At 41.4% G+C, this 13,973-nt stretch overlaps 1 protein-coding gene across 1 annotated transcript; it reads left to right on the top strand.

The window, feature by feature from the left end:
* The first annotated feature begins 210 nt into the window (after positions 1-210).
* Positions 211-12,890, top strand: ilvbl (ilvB (bacterial acetolactate synthase)-like). Its single transcript, XM_054794336.1, has 14 exons — positions 211-589; positions 978-1,179; positions 2,419-2,546; positions 2,616-2,866; positions 4,523-4,622; positions 4,707-4,804; positions 4,880-5,016; positions 6,223-6,357; positions 6,539-6,653; positions 10,282-10,451; positions 10,519-10,589; positions 10,680-10,751; positions 12,065-12,170; positions 12,246-12,890. Exons 1-14 carry the CDS (start codon positions 485-487, stop codon positions 12,422-12,424), a joined length of 1,869 nt encoding a protein of 622 aa, XP_054650311.1. The 5' UTR covers positions 211-484; the 3' UTR covers positions 12,425-12,890.
* The last annotated feature ends 1,083 nt before the right edge of the window (positions 12,891-13,973 follow it).

The following is a 13,973-nucleotide window of genomic DNA, read 5'->3' as shown; positions in this document are numbered from 1 at the left end:
ATGTAAATGTTCAGTGTGAGCAAAAAAGCCAAAAAATAGATGGCAGTTTAAAGTATACGTACATTTATGACTTTAATATCAATGAGATAGAAATGTATAGCTTGAAATACACATCGTAGCGTATGCTGTGGAGTGGCTCGTTCATCACCCGTGGGTTATTTTGAAAGCAAAAAAACAACTATGTGCTTCTAGCTAGCTTGTCATGCATGAACTGAACGTAGGAATGGATGAGCTGCCGCTGTCGACGTTAAAAGAGCGCTCCAAGTCAATTTGTTTAAGAAACGACTGCATCGGTATCACCTGTTAGAGTCATATTATATTCGCTAACTGTACAGTGTACATAGTTGCATACCACGACTTTGTTAAATGGGTGCGTATCACTTGCTTGTAGCAACTTAGCCTAGCTGGAGCTGCTGAACTTTAAAGTAACGTTTTGTTTAATAAGTTTGACTCTTTTTTTTTTTTAAATCTCCTGCTTTTTAGCATGGAGTTATTTGGGACAATTCTGGGTTATTCTGCGTTTTTTGCATTATGTGGACTTGTGTTTGCTGCCTACAAACTTGGCTTGCTGTACCAGTGGTTCCACAAGGTGAGGTTTTGAGACCATACCAACAAACACCTGCATGTTTATCTATTTGTGCTGTACATTGTAAAAAGCCAGATTCAAGTAGATGACCCCACATACTCTGTTGCCATGCGAACACCCTTTCCCTTTAAATGAAAGATAAGATAGGCTGCACTCATGTAACAAAACACTTCGTCTTGCCTTCCAGCACAAAGGTCACCATGATACAGTGCTTTGTAGCACTGCACAAACCACATCACACACAAACAATAAAGCTATTGTGCAAACTGTGGCAAAAATGCAGTTTGGCAGGTGATCTTTTCTGCAGCCACCTGTTAAGAGAACCATCCTTACTTGTTTAAGGTCTGTTCATTTATAGTGTAAGCTGCATTTGAAATGTCCTGTCCTGCAGACGGAGACACAAAGCCCTCGACATGGCGGCGAAAGTGTGGCGGAAGTCTTGCGCGCCCACGGGATCAAGTATATCTTTACTCTTGTCGGTGGACACATCTCGCCCATCCTGGTGGCCTGTGAGAAAGTGGGCATCCGGATTGTGGACACCAGGCATGAGGCCACAGCTGTCTTTGCTGCTGATGCTGTGGCGAGGCTTTCAGGTGCACACTTATCCCCAAAATACCATATACATATATAGCAGATACTATGATAATGTCCCAAACCAATCTTTTTTTTAATAATAAGCATTTGTTACAAACATGAATTTGTGGAATTGAATATGGTTATGAAAATAGCTCTTCAAAGGATTAAAAGTAATGCAACCAAAATATTGCTGAATTTCCGTTTTTATTACACAGCATGACCAACAGCGTTGTTTGGCTTTTGTAACAAACTTCAGTTACAAAAGTCAGTCAGATCCAATAAAAGATAAAATTGGGGAAAAAACGGGCGTGCACAATACTTTTAGGGTAGGACTAAACATTTGACATGGTCATAGATCAATTTGTCGTGTGATTTTAAATATATGATTTTTTCTCTTCAACACAATAGTAATTTATTGACGGTCCCTCGTATAAACAACCAGCGGTTACAGTGGCAGCGGTGGAGCCAGAAATTTTTCATTGGGGTGGCCAAGGTGAGACCATTACTCACATAGGGGTGGCAATAAGTCGATACCTGCAATGTCTAGATGGCCAGTGGGGTGGCCCAATGGTGGCCATGGCCACCATTGGGCCACCCCACTGTAGCTCTGCCACTGTACTTCGGACTACGGCACAGCTGTCCGGGCACAGTGAAGGGGAACTACCGTTGCAGATACAGAACCAAATAGCCGATGTCCTACTGAAAGTAACTTCACCACGGCACACGGATGGACATGTCTGCATGGTGGTGTTGCGTTTTCTTGTTGTTGCGGGTGGCGGGAGTCGAGTGACAAACCAGCTATGAGATGCATACCGAACTACCATGTTGGAGCGTATACGACCTGTATACGCCAACCAGATCGGCCCGATCCCGTGGCAGAAGCAGATATTATCCGATCTTCAAAATACAGCGGATTGGCAGCCGATCCCGATCCTGAAGATCGGATCGGGACATCTCTAACTATGACTCATTAAAAACACATAGGTGTCACCCAAAACTTAAATAACATCCGCAAAGTCGTGTCACCATTTTAGACACTCTCTAGAACTGCATAAGAATTCCACGCTCGCCATAAACAACATTAAGATGAATGAGATTCAATATAATCAGAACCTTAAAATAGACAAGCACATTGTATCCCGTGGGATCCCGTGGGATACAATGTGCTTGTCTACGCACATGTATTGCTAATGATGTATGAAGGTGATGACTAACTATACTATAATAATACAAAATACTCCTGAATACCCCTCTAGGTACTGTCGGTGTAGCCGCAGTGACTGCTGGCCCCGGCCTCACTAACACCGTGACAGCAGTGAAGAACGCTCAAATGGCAGAATCACCGTTGTTGCTCTTGGGAGGGGCTGCTGGTACACTCCTTCAGGTACGATCCAATGCATCCTAATTATGTGCAACATCATCTCACCTTTAATAGCTTATTGTTGTGATACAGGGCAGAGGAGCGCTGCAGGACATTGACCAGATGTCTCTTTTCAAGCCTCTGTGTAAGTTCTGTGCCTCCATCAGAACAGTCAGAGAAATAGTGCCCATGGTCAGAAGGGCTCTGGCTGTCGCTCAGTCTGGAACCCCGGGGCCAGTTTTCATAGAATTCCCCATCGACACACTCTACCCCTTCCATCTGGTGTCCCGAGAGTTTGCTGTTAAGAACCCTCCCAAGGGCCTGATGGGCAGAATTGTTTCCTGGTACGTTATCAGTCTGTGTTTCTACTTAACTCATTCAATCCCAGCCATTTTTCAAAAGACGACCCCTGCAGTACGAGCCACTTTAGACGATTTTGACTGATTTTTCAAGGCACACAGAATTTTGTGTTCTACGGCTAATATACAAACAGGGAACTTACAAAAGATTAGACTCCTGTCTTTCTCAGAAAAAAAAGTTTGACATACACGTCAACAGCTATATACAGTAGCCACAGCTATAAACTCAATCAATACCAAAGACGTATTTGTACTTTTTTATAAACCCAAACGCCTGATCCCAAAGACGTATTTATTCGTCTTTTACAGGGTTTTTTTGCACGAGAGGAAAAAGACATGATGATGCAACTGCACACTAATATGTGTCAGTTTTAGAGGAGTTTTAAAGGGGACCTATTGTGCTTTTCCTCTTTACTGACCTATAAATGTTGTTACGATGTTGTATTCTCGTTTTAAACGATGCCAAAGCATCAGATAATGAGGTTTGCGCCTTTGGAAGTGAGACCTGAAAGCAGTTTTGGATGGCTCTGCAAGCTGTGTTTTAACACAGAGTTCCATTGATGTCAATGCATCCCGCGTCCTTATATGGGCATGCCCAGGCAAACTCTGTAGGCCTGCTCTCCTCCCGCTGTGTTTGGCTCTGCTCTGTTCACTGTTAGCACGTATGGCTCCCAGGAAATGTTTGTTGGGGTGTGCCTAAAGAGGCAAGCTGATTCCCGGCCAGCAAGAGAAATATATGCTCATCTGTCAACGGCACTTCACACGGGACGGTTTTGTGAACATGGGCCAATACGAAGCTGGACTATCTGCCAAACTGTTCCTGAAGTCCGACGCCTTTCCAACGTTACTTGGTTGTGTTGAAGAGTCAGAAGAGCAAGCTGTAAGTAACAATCTATCAGTGTCCTAACTGTTTATTTTGTGTAAGTAATCGGACAGAAGGGGTTTGGCAGCTGTCCGGAAGTCCTCGGGAGCGCTTGGGAGTGTGACCAATCACAGCGGAGTTGGCTCGGCGGGAGGCGTACCTGGGGGTGGAGTAAATTACACAGACTGTTTGGGCGGGAGTCTGGAAGATCGAGAAAGTTTTCTGTGCGGGTTATCGTGTGTCACTGTTCTATAGGAGTCCAGAACTCAGTGCAAAGGCCCGAAAAGGGCCTCTTTAAGCCATAAAAACGGCCACAAGCTAGCAGAAGTGCATTTGATAAGCGCTCGGCATGGATCATTTGCATGTAAAAACACACTCGACAGCAAGGAGGAAGTGGAAGAGCATGGAGGAGTGTAGCATGCAGAAGGTTACACATTGTAGGGACATTTTAACGCATGCACACGCGCACACGCAAGCACATGCACAGTTTAGCCACAGAACACAATATTCTGTGTGCCTTGAAAGATCAGACAAAATCGTCTAAAATGGTCGGTACTGAAGGGGATGAATTTTGAAAAGTGGGATTCAATGAGTTAATGTTTTTTGAACCGGTGCTAATTAAAGACCCCGACGGTTATTTGTTTTGTAGACCATGCACCCAGCAACAATAGGACCAGTCTCTATGCACCAGTTAATGAAGAGACATTGATTAATTCATGTATTGATTGCAGCCTTTATCGTAACTCTTTTTCAACTTTAAGTGACCGTCTTCTCGACAGGTATCTGAACAACCACCTCATGAATATTTTTGCCGGCGCGTGGGAGAGAAGAGATGTTTCACCACTTCCCGTTGACATCCCACAAGCCACCAACGATCAGGTACATCTGCTTGGTGGTGGATGTTCACGATTTTTGGGTTTTTGACAAGCACTTTTGTGTGTGTTTTTTTGTTGTTTTTTTAAGGTACAAAAATGTGTGGAACTAGTGAGTCGAGCTAAGAAGCCTGTTTTCCTCCTGGGTAGCCAAGTCACGCTACCCCCAACACCAGTCGATGAGATCAGGTAAAGACTAATTTTTGTAGTCTTTTAGATCACTTTGATTTCCTCTCAGTTCTAATAAGTTGGCATGCATTACAGGAGGGCATTGGAGGACCTGGGCATCCCTTGTTTCCTCGGCGGCATGTCCCGAGGCATGCTGGGTAAAGCTAGTCCAATCCACATCAGACAAAACAGACGTGACGCACTGAAGGAAGCTGACGTGGTGGTCCTAGCAGGTCAGACATGAAGTTGAATTTAATGCTGTTGAATTAAATGCCTTTTGTAAATGAGCCATCATGTTTATTGGTGGATAAACATCACACTAATTACGTACTGTACATGTTTTTCTTCTTTTGGCAAATTTTGCAACACTAAGTACACTGTGTGATAGATCATATTGGTCTGGACCTTGATCTTTCCTATAATGTCAATCCCTTCCGTTTTACAGACATGCTAGTTATTATTGAAGGAATGTACAGTAATCCCTCGCCCACTTCAAATTTTGCGGCTTTGCTTGATTTTTCAGAAAAAAACATGAGTATGTCATCACTGTTTTGTGGTTGAATACGGCCTATTATTAGTAAAGAAAAAAAATGCATGTTTAAGCAAATTTTACGTATTTTTTTGCCCAAATTAAGCATTTTCAAGCATAAAAATAGCTAAATGAGTTTAAATACAAATATAAGGCATTCAGAAGATTAATTTAAAGACGTTATGTCGCATTCTACTCTGGTCACTAGGTGTCATGTAACGTTACATTAATGAGACAGTAGCCACCGCATGAAGTACAGTACAAAACAGTAAGAAAAGAATAACAAGAAGGATCTCTCCCCATGCTCATATGTGTGAGTCTATTATATCTTATTTATCTCTTATTTTCTCTTATTATGTCTGCTATATTGGTAATATGAGTGTAAAGGTGACTATAGGGGTGATATTTCATGTCTAGAGGGCTCTAATAATGTTAAAAACATGTATTTAGAAGGTTATAAACAGGTTTTCTTTGCCCTAACTATACAAATATTAGATTTATAAAAAATAAGTAATCATACTTTTAAATTTGCTTATCACGGTCAGGTCCAATCAGCCATATTAAACGAGGGATTACCGTACATCAGAAGCGATGTTTCACACTTGCTAGAACACACATACACTTGATAAAATTAATATATTGATTAAACCCAATGTATCATTCTATGTAATAGTAAATGGTCAGGTTTATCGCATACGTATCACACACAGTACAGTCAACATCACACTAGGATGTGTAGAGGTATTTACGACCCGAAAACCCCCGATGAGACAAGGACGAACCAGCACAGGGTGTGTTGCCATGGTAACCCCAAGCCACGGGGGAGCTGAAGTTGCATCCTTGTCGGAGGAGGCCCACGGGCCATACTCAAAAATGTGCAAACCCCTTCATCTTTTTGCTCTTTTTTCAGGGACCGTGTGCGACTTCCGTTTGAGCTACGGCAGAGTTCTGAGCAGACGCAGCAAGATCATCGCCGTCAACAGAGACAAAACACAGCTGCTCAAAAACTCTGATATGTTCTGGAAACCAACTGTAGCCATTCAAGGTATGTTCATAACAGAACTAGCTTTATTGAGACATATTTCTTTATCAGTGGAGTGTTTCTTGACTGAGCAACCCAGAAATACAGTTAGATATGAAGTCTTACCGGTGATGGATGCTGATGACAGAGAGTTACCCTAGTGGACAAAAAGCTCCTTCAAACCTCCATGTTTCTCTTTTTGAAGGTGATGCTGGCTCATTTTTAGTACGACTGTCCAAAGGCTTGAAGGGCCATCGCTGTCCAGGAGAATGGTCTCAAAGCCTCAAAGCAGGAGATATCACCAAAGAAAACATAAACAGGTGAGGGTTTTTTTTCTTTTTTGTGTGTGTGTATATATATATATATATATATATATTAGTATATATTATCAATGTATAATGATGATTATTCCTCTCCCTTTATGATCACCAGGTTGGGGTACTAAACGTGCACCAAAACGTGAAAAAAAAACAAAAAAACTTGCATATGCGTCAGGACCGGCAAAAAATTCAATCGCAGCCTGAAAACTCTGAACCGGGCCATATTCACGTTTGCTACATGTGCCACCGGTTTGATTTTGGGTTAGAACTGGCCGCAGCCCAGAACTCGAATTCTGACGAACTCACCCTACAGACTTTGACCAAATGAGCCCAAATCGGAAACCCTGGATAATTTGCACCCAGATTTGGGCTGTGCCGTACTATATGGGATCCCGCTTTAATGTGTTTATATTATAAGCACTAACTTACTAGCCCCTGCTACAGTATGTATGTAACAGTTACTGAGGTAATTCATACTTTCCACCACAGGATGGCACAGTTTACACACCGATGTTCTAGTTTACCAAACCATAGTGTCATGTACAGGTAATACACAACTTGAAATTCCAAACACAATAGTAAAAAAATATATAATGAGAAATAAAAGTATATTGAATATATTTGAAAGGGTGTACGTGCATTTTTATGATATATTTAATGATATTAGTGTTTAATTTGATCTGAACAAACTTTTGACAATTTATCAGGGACAATGCATATGTAAATATGCCAGATTATAGCACAACTGTAGTGTAGTTTCCATCTGTAGTCCCCTGGTAGGTAACAAGAAATAACAATAAACAATAAAAGACAAAAAATAAACACAACATGAAAAGGCAAAAAAAAAAACAAAACCAAAAAAAGGCTAAAAGTGGTCATAAACTTGGCTTTGTTTCATCTACGTTTTGAGATTGGTTTTGAATATTGTGTATGTCTGAGAATCTCTTATTGTTGATGGTAGGCTGCTCCTTTTACTGACAGCACTGTTTGTCCAAAAGTGGTACGTCTGTGTGGGTACCTCCCAGTCCCCACGAGCTGTGGCCCTACTAGTGTCCATCCCGCTCACGATCTTCAGTTGAATAAAATCCTTCGAGGGGGTCAGGGCAAGCCTGTGCAAAACCTTAAAAACAAGACTTGAATTTTTAAAAATAACAGTTACGTTCAAAAATTGTTGTGATGCAGTATTCTATGTGGAGGGGGGAAGAATCATTTAGTGTAAAAACATCCTTGCAGCATTCAGCGTCATAAAAGGTCTTATCTGTCTAAAGTGTGTAACATTCAAATTGATTTTGTTTGATATGTTTTTTGATTGTTAATGTAGAATCCAATGTCATGCCTAAATATTTAAATTCACCAACTAGAGCGAGCTCCACACCTTCCAAGAAGACACTGGAGCGCTCTAGTGGGGTTGCTTGCTTTGTGAGCAACATGCAGACTGTTTTCTTTGAGTTTAGTTGCAGACGTGATTTGGTGACCCAATTTTGCACTTGGGATATGCAATGATATCGTTTGTGTGATGCCAACGATGTCCTCGATATGACGAAGTATGCGGTGCAAAGGAACACCTTAGTGTTCGGGCCTCAAAAGCTGCTAGAAGCTTTACACAATGTTTGGGAGACCGTACCTTAGATGCCGAAGAGCGGAGCACGGCAAAGCCTGTTTGTGCCCATCGTGAGACCTCACCTGAATCTAGTTTATATTTTGTTTTTGGTTTTTAGTGTTTCTGCTGTTTTCTTTATACATTTGTATATATTTAATATTGTGGAATGCTGAGACCATGTGTCGTCAATGTTACTTTGTTTTCTTTTAACATGGCGGCACTATATACTGTGATATCTTTTTTTTATTTTTCTTATAAATACCCTGTATTTAACACCTTTTCCGTCGTCACTGCATCCATTTGTTACAATACATTCTCTATTCTTTTCTCTTTCATTTGATGTGAATGGTGACACAGGAAATGAACAAACATGACAAAATGTGAACAAACTAAATATTGTAAGCGTCAACATATAAAAGTCGTGGTGATGGAGGTCAGATTAAGTCAGTTCTGCTTCTTCCTACTACTTTTCCGATGTGGAGGAACATCATGTGGGTCCATTTGCACAATTCAACAAGTCTGAAACGGAGTAGGGAGAAGCAGAGTTTATTTAATCCTACTCCTTGTCCATGTCTGTTGCTGATCATTCCGTCACACCATAACCTTTACATGTTGACACTTTCACTGGCTTATGTTTTATCATTTACATTTTGTATACTTCCTGTGTGGAAAAGAAAGGAAGGTGGTAAAAAAATATATCAAGGAGCAAATACTGTGTGAGTTAAAATAATGGCACTTCCTTGTGAATCCATGTGCAGTCTTGAGGAAAAGGAAGAAATAAAAATGGGGAAAAAATAGGAATAAATGGTGAATATATAGCAAGTTCAGACATTAAATAAGACAAGTAACTCAAAAACATTGAGCATAAATACATGAGTACTACAGTAGAAAAAAATTGAGTGAATTGCACAGTTTATAAGTACTTTCTGTATATAAACTGAACAATGGTTAAACATTAATATTTTACTTGAATTTATTTGAGAAAATCTTTTCTTGGTAAATTTGTGATTGTACAATTATGTTGTACAGGATATGTCTCAGTTTTTTTTTGGTTGTTTTTTTTTACCTTATTTTCTGAATCCCTGTAGTTCCCGAGAGCCACAAATGGGGCCCGTGTACCACAGTTTGAGAATCGATGCTAGTCAAGAAGGTGATAGCACCTACAGTATGAACTCATTAAATCCCAGCCATTTTTCAAAATTCAACCCCTTCTGTACCAGCCATTTTAGACGATTTTGACAGATTTTCCAAGGCACGCAGAATATTGTGTTCTATGGCTATATAAACATGGAAGCTAGAGAAAAAGAAAGATTAGACTCCCGTCTTTAGTAATCAGCAGTAGAACACAGGTACGTTTCAGGAAAATATCAGCTCCCAACAACAACAACAAAAAAGATACATTTCAAGCATAACTTTCACTTTGACACAAAACTTTTTGCTTTTGTGACAGCTGTAATATCTAAACAACTATACCACAACATAACACAAAAAAGGGTTGTTTGACAGCAAAATAACAATTTATTTACAAATGTAACACCATGAACTATTTACAATTTTCACATTTGGAACCACGCCTGTGTGTGGATGCGTAAAATTTTCCCTACAATGCATAACCTTCTGCACGCTACACCCCTCCACGCTGTCGAGCGCGTTCATGCATGCCGAGCTCGTGTCAAATGCACTTCTGCCACCTTGTGGCGTTTTTTGTTTTTTGCTTAAATCTGCATGAAACGTGACTTCTTTTATTGTGCACTTGCATCGTCACTCTTTTACCTCTCATGCAAAAAAACGTAAAAGACGCTTGGGAGCGAGCATTCGGGTTTTGGTATTGAATGAGTTAAGCATGTAATTACAAACTCCTAACACAGCTCTGTCATGTCCTATGCTATTTCTGTGTCTATTTCTGCATGTAGCTTTTAAAATAGTTGAAATATTGCTTACTTTCTATATACAGGTGCTCACATTTGTGTTTATAAATTTTACAAATAAATGATTACAGTGGTATGTATTTATTTTTTGTTTCTTCAGGACTAAAGCCAATGAGAAGACGGAGTATCACCTGAACCCCTTGAAAGTTCTCCACCTTCTGGATGAGCTGATGGCGGAGGACAGTATCATCGTCGCCGATGGAGGAGATTTTGTAGGCAGCGCCGCTTACATCATGAGACCTCGAGGGCCGCTGCGCTGGCTGGATCCAGGTCTGCACGTCACATGACTCGTGAAGAACTCGTTTGGATCCCGATGACTGTTGTTTTGTCTCTGAAGGGGCATTTGGGACACTGGGAGTCGGGGGAGGATTTGCTCTCGGGGCAAAACTGTGTCGGCCTGAGTCTGAGGTAGCTTTTCTTAAAGGGCTCCATTTGGGATACTTCATGTCGTAAATATGACCTTGTGTGTGTTTTTTTTAAATTTTTTTTTTTTTAAAGGTTTGGATTATCTACGGGGACGGCTCCTCGGGATACAGTGTTGCCGAGTTTGACACGTTCACTCGACACAAGGTATACACGACTATCACACGAGCATAAATGTATCCACAAGTAATCTGGGACATTTATTCTCAACCCAGTGACACTTGAGAACGCCAGAGGTTTTTTTTTTAATAAAATGAAATTATATGAGAGAGAAACAGTATTAACCAGACCCTTCAGGATCGAACTAACAAACTTTATTAATGTAAGCTCTTTTTACGACACCCTTATTTTATTACCACTATTAGGATGTGTGTCGTGCTTATTTTGAAGGCCAGAAGTGGAAAATATGGTTTGACTACGGCTAACTGAGATAGCTATCGAGTGCATTTTGAAGCCATGGCTTATGTCCCTATCTCACACACTTGAACGAAGTCAGCGGCCAACCTAAAACGCTGGTTTACTTTAAAAAGCACGAAAGCACAACTCACAGCCTCAGTGGCACACACACACATTAGCATGCACCACTAAACCAAGCTAACCCAGCTAGCTTATACTGGCTATTGCTATATAAGCAATAGCTTACTTACTAGTGGTGGGTAGTAAGAGTATCAAAGTTTTTTTTCGCCGACTTAGCCGATGTTTTGACATGTTTAGTTCAGGACAGTGCTGATTAGTGTTAGTGTAGTGAGGTTGAGCAGTCTGCTTGTGAAATCATTTCACACACTCCTCTCGTGCGCGCTCCCCGTACCATGAGAGAGCAGTCCGGGGACAGTGAGGGGGGGCTACCGTTGTTGCTACGGAGTTAAATATCCAACCGCCAACGTGAAATTGACAGCGACGGAGACGAATACCCAACGTCCAACATGAAACTGACTTGACCAAAGTACAAAGTGAACCCTCTTGTCATCCAGCCTATGCGGTAAAGACAGAAGAGAGAGGAAAACACACATGTCAACAAAATAACCGACCTTTTTTTTTTTGTTTTGTTTTTTTAAAAAATCATTTTATTTATTATCGTGACAAGCCTATTCCCCACACATTTTGGCCATTCATCGTCATTTTCGCCACTCAAATTTATCCCAGAGTAGAGCTCAAACGCGCACGTCAAGTGTCTTAACCAGTCAAACGTGTCCCTGTGTGGCCCACCCGAATCTTCCCTCCCTTGTTTACATTGACATATGTGGAAGTGTGATGATTATTTTTCCATCGTCTCTCATTTACCAACAATTTTGATCGCGCTTGCAGTTCCCCAACGTTCTCAACGAAAGCGGGGTATACTACGTAGTCACAAATTTTTTTGACAAGCAATTAACGTGCGCACGTCCTGTTTGACCCTCAGCCCGGGTTTTGACTGCAAGTGCCGCAGTATAAACTACTTAATATGAATTTGCTTTTTCCAGACACCAGTTATTGCCGTGGTGGGAAACGACGCGTGCTGGAGTCAGATTTCCAGAGAGCAGGTTCCCATTCTGGGCAGCAATGTGGCATGCGGCCTTGCATTCACAGGTGCATTGTTGTGCACGTGACATGCATATATCCTCTATGCATTCCCAGTGTGTTTTATTTACGTTTTCTCTTCAGATTATCACACAGTGGCAGACGGTTATGGCGGTAAGGGCTACATTGTAAGGCGTGAAGATGAGGAGCGGCTCCGCGACATCATCGGGCAGGCTCAGAAGGAGACCCAAAAGGGCAAAGCAACACTCCTCAATGTCCTGATAGGCAAGACCAACTTCAGAGAGGGCTCCATCTCTGTGTAGTGCGGCATATTATCATATAACCTGTATCAATGGATTCCCTTAATAGTACTATAAACTAATGTACACATGGCAGGAACATGGACAGTCTCTGCCTTAACTTCATCATTCTTCTAGGGTTAAACAATACACATTTTGAAAAAGCCATTTTTAATCTATTTTTTTTCTTCAGTGAATGAAGAATTATTGTTAAATGGTAAAATATTTTGTATAATCTAAATTAAGTTATATGTGACAAGGGAAAATGTTTGCACTTCTTTATTCATTGGATATGCAGTGAATGTACTCATAGCATATGCAGTTTATATAACATCATTTACAATATACATTGTATTGTGCTGTAAATGTTATTGATTTGCTGACTAGGGCAGGACAAAACATGTTTATTGCAGTCTAATGTATTGATCATGATGATATAAAGATTCGTTCTTTAATAAAAGGGTAAATTAACAGTAAAGATGTTAATAATCATGTCCCAAGAACCAGGTTTGGCCGTCGAAGACCAGGTCGCCCAGGCGCCTGCCCTCGACCACCACCCAAAACACATTGTACCGGACCCTTATGCTTGCCCCCTCAGGTGTTGGATCTATGGGGGGTGGAGATCCTGTGTGGCGTGTTTGAGCTGGGCCCGACTGGGCCCCACTGGTGAAGGCCCGGCCACCAGGCACTTGCCTGCGAGCTCCTCCCCCGGGCCTGGCTCCAAGGTGAGGCCCCGATATCACACATCCGGATGAGGTGCGGTCCCTCCTTTTGACCCGGCATGCCCAGCTGGGAGAAGGCCCTGGGGCAGACCTAGGACACCCTGGAGGGATTATGTCTTGCAGGTGGCCTGGGAACACCTTGGTGTCCTCCCTGTGGAACTGGAAGAGGTGGCCGAACCCAGATAAGCGGAACAAAATGGATGGATGGATGTTAAAAGTCCAACAATTTGGCCTTTAAACATAAGTAATGCTTTTCCTTTATTTGTCTGAAGCTGCTACGTCTCCCAGTGGAAAGCGTTAAAAACTGCCGAGGTATTGCAGAGTACAATATTGAGGACAACAGTAAATAATAAATGCTGTTATATTAGTAAACGGAAGATGGCAGTCTAAGATGCGTTGTTGTCTCCACACGCGTGGTGACGCATAAAATCAATCTTAAAGGGAAAACGCACCTTCAATTAAAACGAAAAACGTTTTCAACGTGTGCACTGTGATTCAAAAATATAGAGAGCGACAATTTTCTAGTGTATTTTTCGGACTAATATATGTGAATATAATATGACTTGTAAACAAATATAAAGTTGATTCAAGCAACTTGTCTTTTTATATATACTTTACTTTACTTTTTGTGGGTTTCGTTCTAAGCATGTGAGAAGTAACGTGCTGCTGTTTAAGCAACATTTTCCTCGGAGGCGATGCAATAAACATTTACTCATACGAAGTATGTACACAGGCCACCTGCCTACTCCACCCATGACGTCACACAGTCGGAAATTTCTGAGTCCTGCTGCCTTCAGGTGCTCATCATTCATGTGTGGTAAATGAGTAACTCGGGCACGTAAAAACACAAT

Source organism: Dunckerocampus dactyliophorus, chromosome 12, assembly GCF_027744805.1.
Source record: "Dunckerocampus dactyliophorus isolate RoL2022-P2 chromosome 12, RoL_Ddac_1.1, whole genome shotgun sequence".
In the NCBI taxonomy this organism is placed as follows: Eukaryota; Metazoa; Chordata; class Actinopteri; order Syngnathiformes; family Syngnathidae; genus Dunckerocampus; species Dunckerocampus dactyliophorus.
Note: the sequence above shows the minus strand (reverse complement) of the source record. Positions and strands in the feature narration are given on the sequence as shown.

Excerpts from the sequence above, each read along its gene's own strand:
- ilvbl (XM_054794336.1), top strand. The coding sequence starts at position 485 with ATGGAGTTATTTGGGACAATTCTGGGTTATTCTGCGTTTTTTGCATTA. Across the intron at positions 10,590-10,679 it reads TGTGTCGGCCTGAGTCTGAG|GTTTGGATTATCTACGGGGA; the intron begins GTAGCTTTTCTT and ends TTTTTTTTAAAG. Across the intron at positions 12,171-12,245 it reads ATGCGGCCTTGCATTCACAG|ATTATCACACAGTGGCAGAC; the intron begins GTGCATTGTTGT and ends TTTTCTCTTCAG.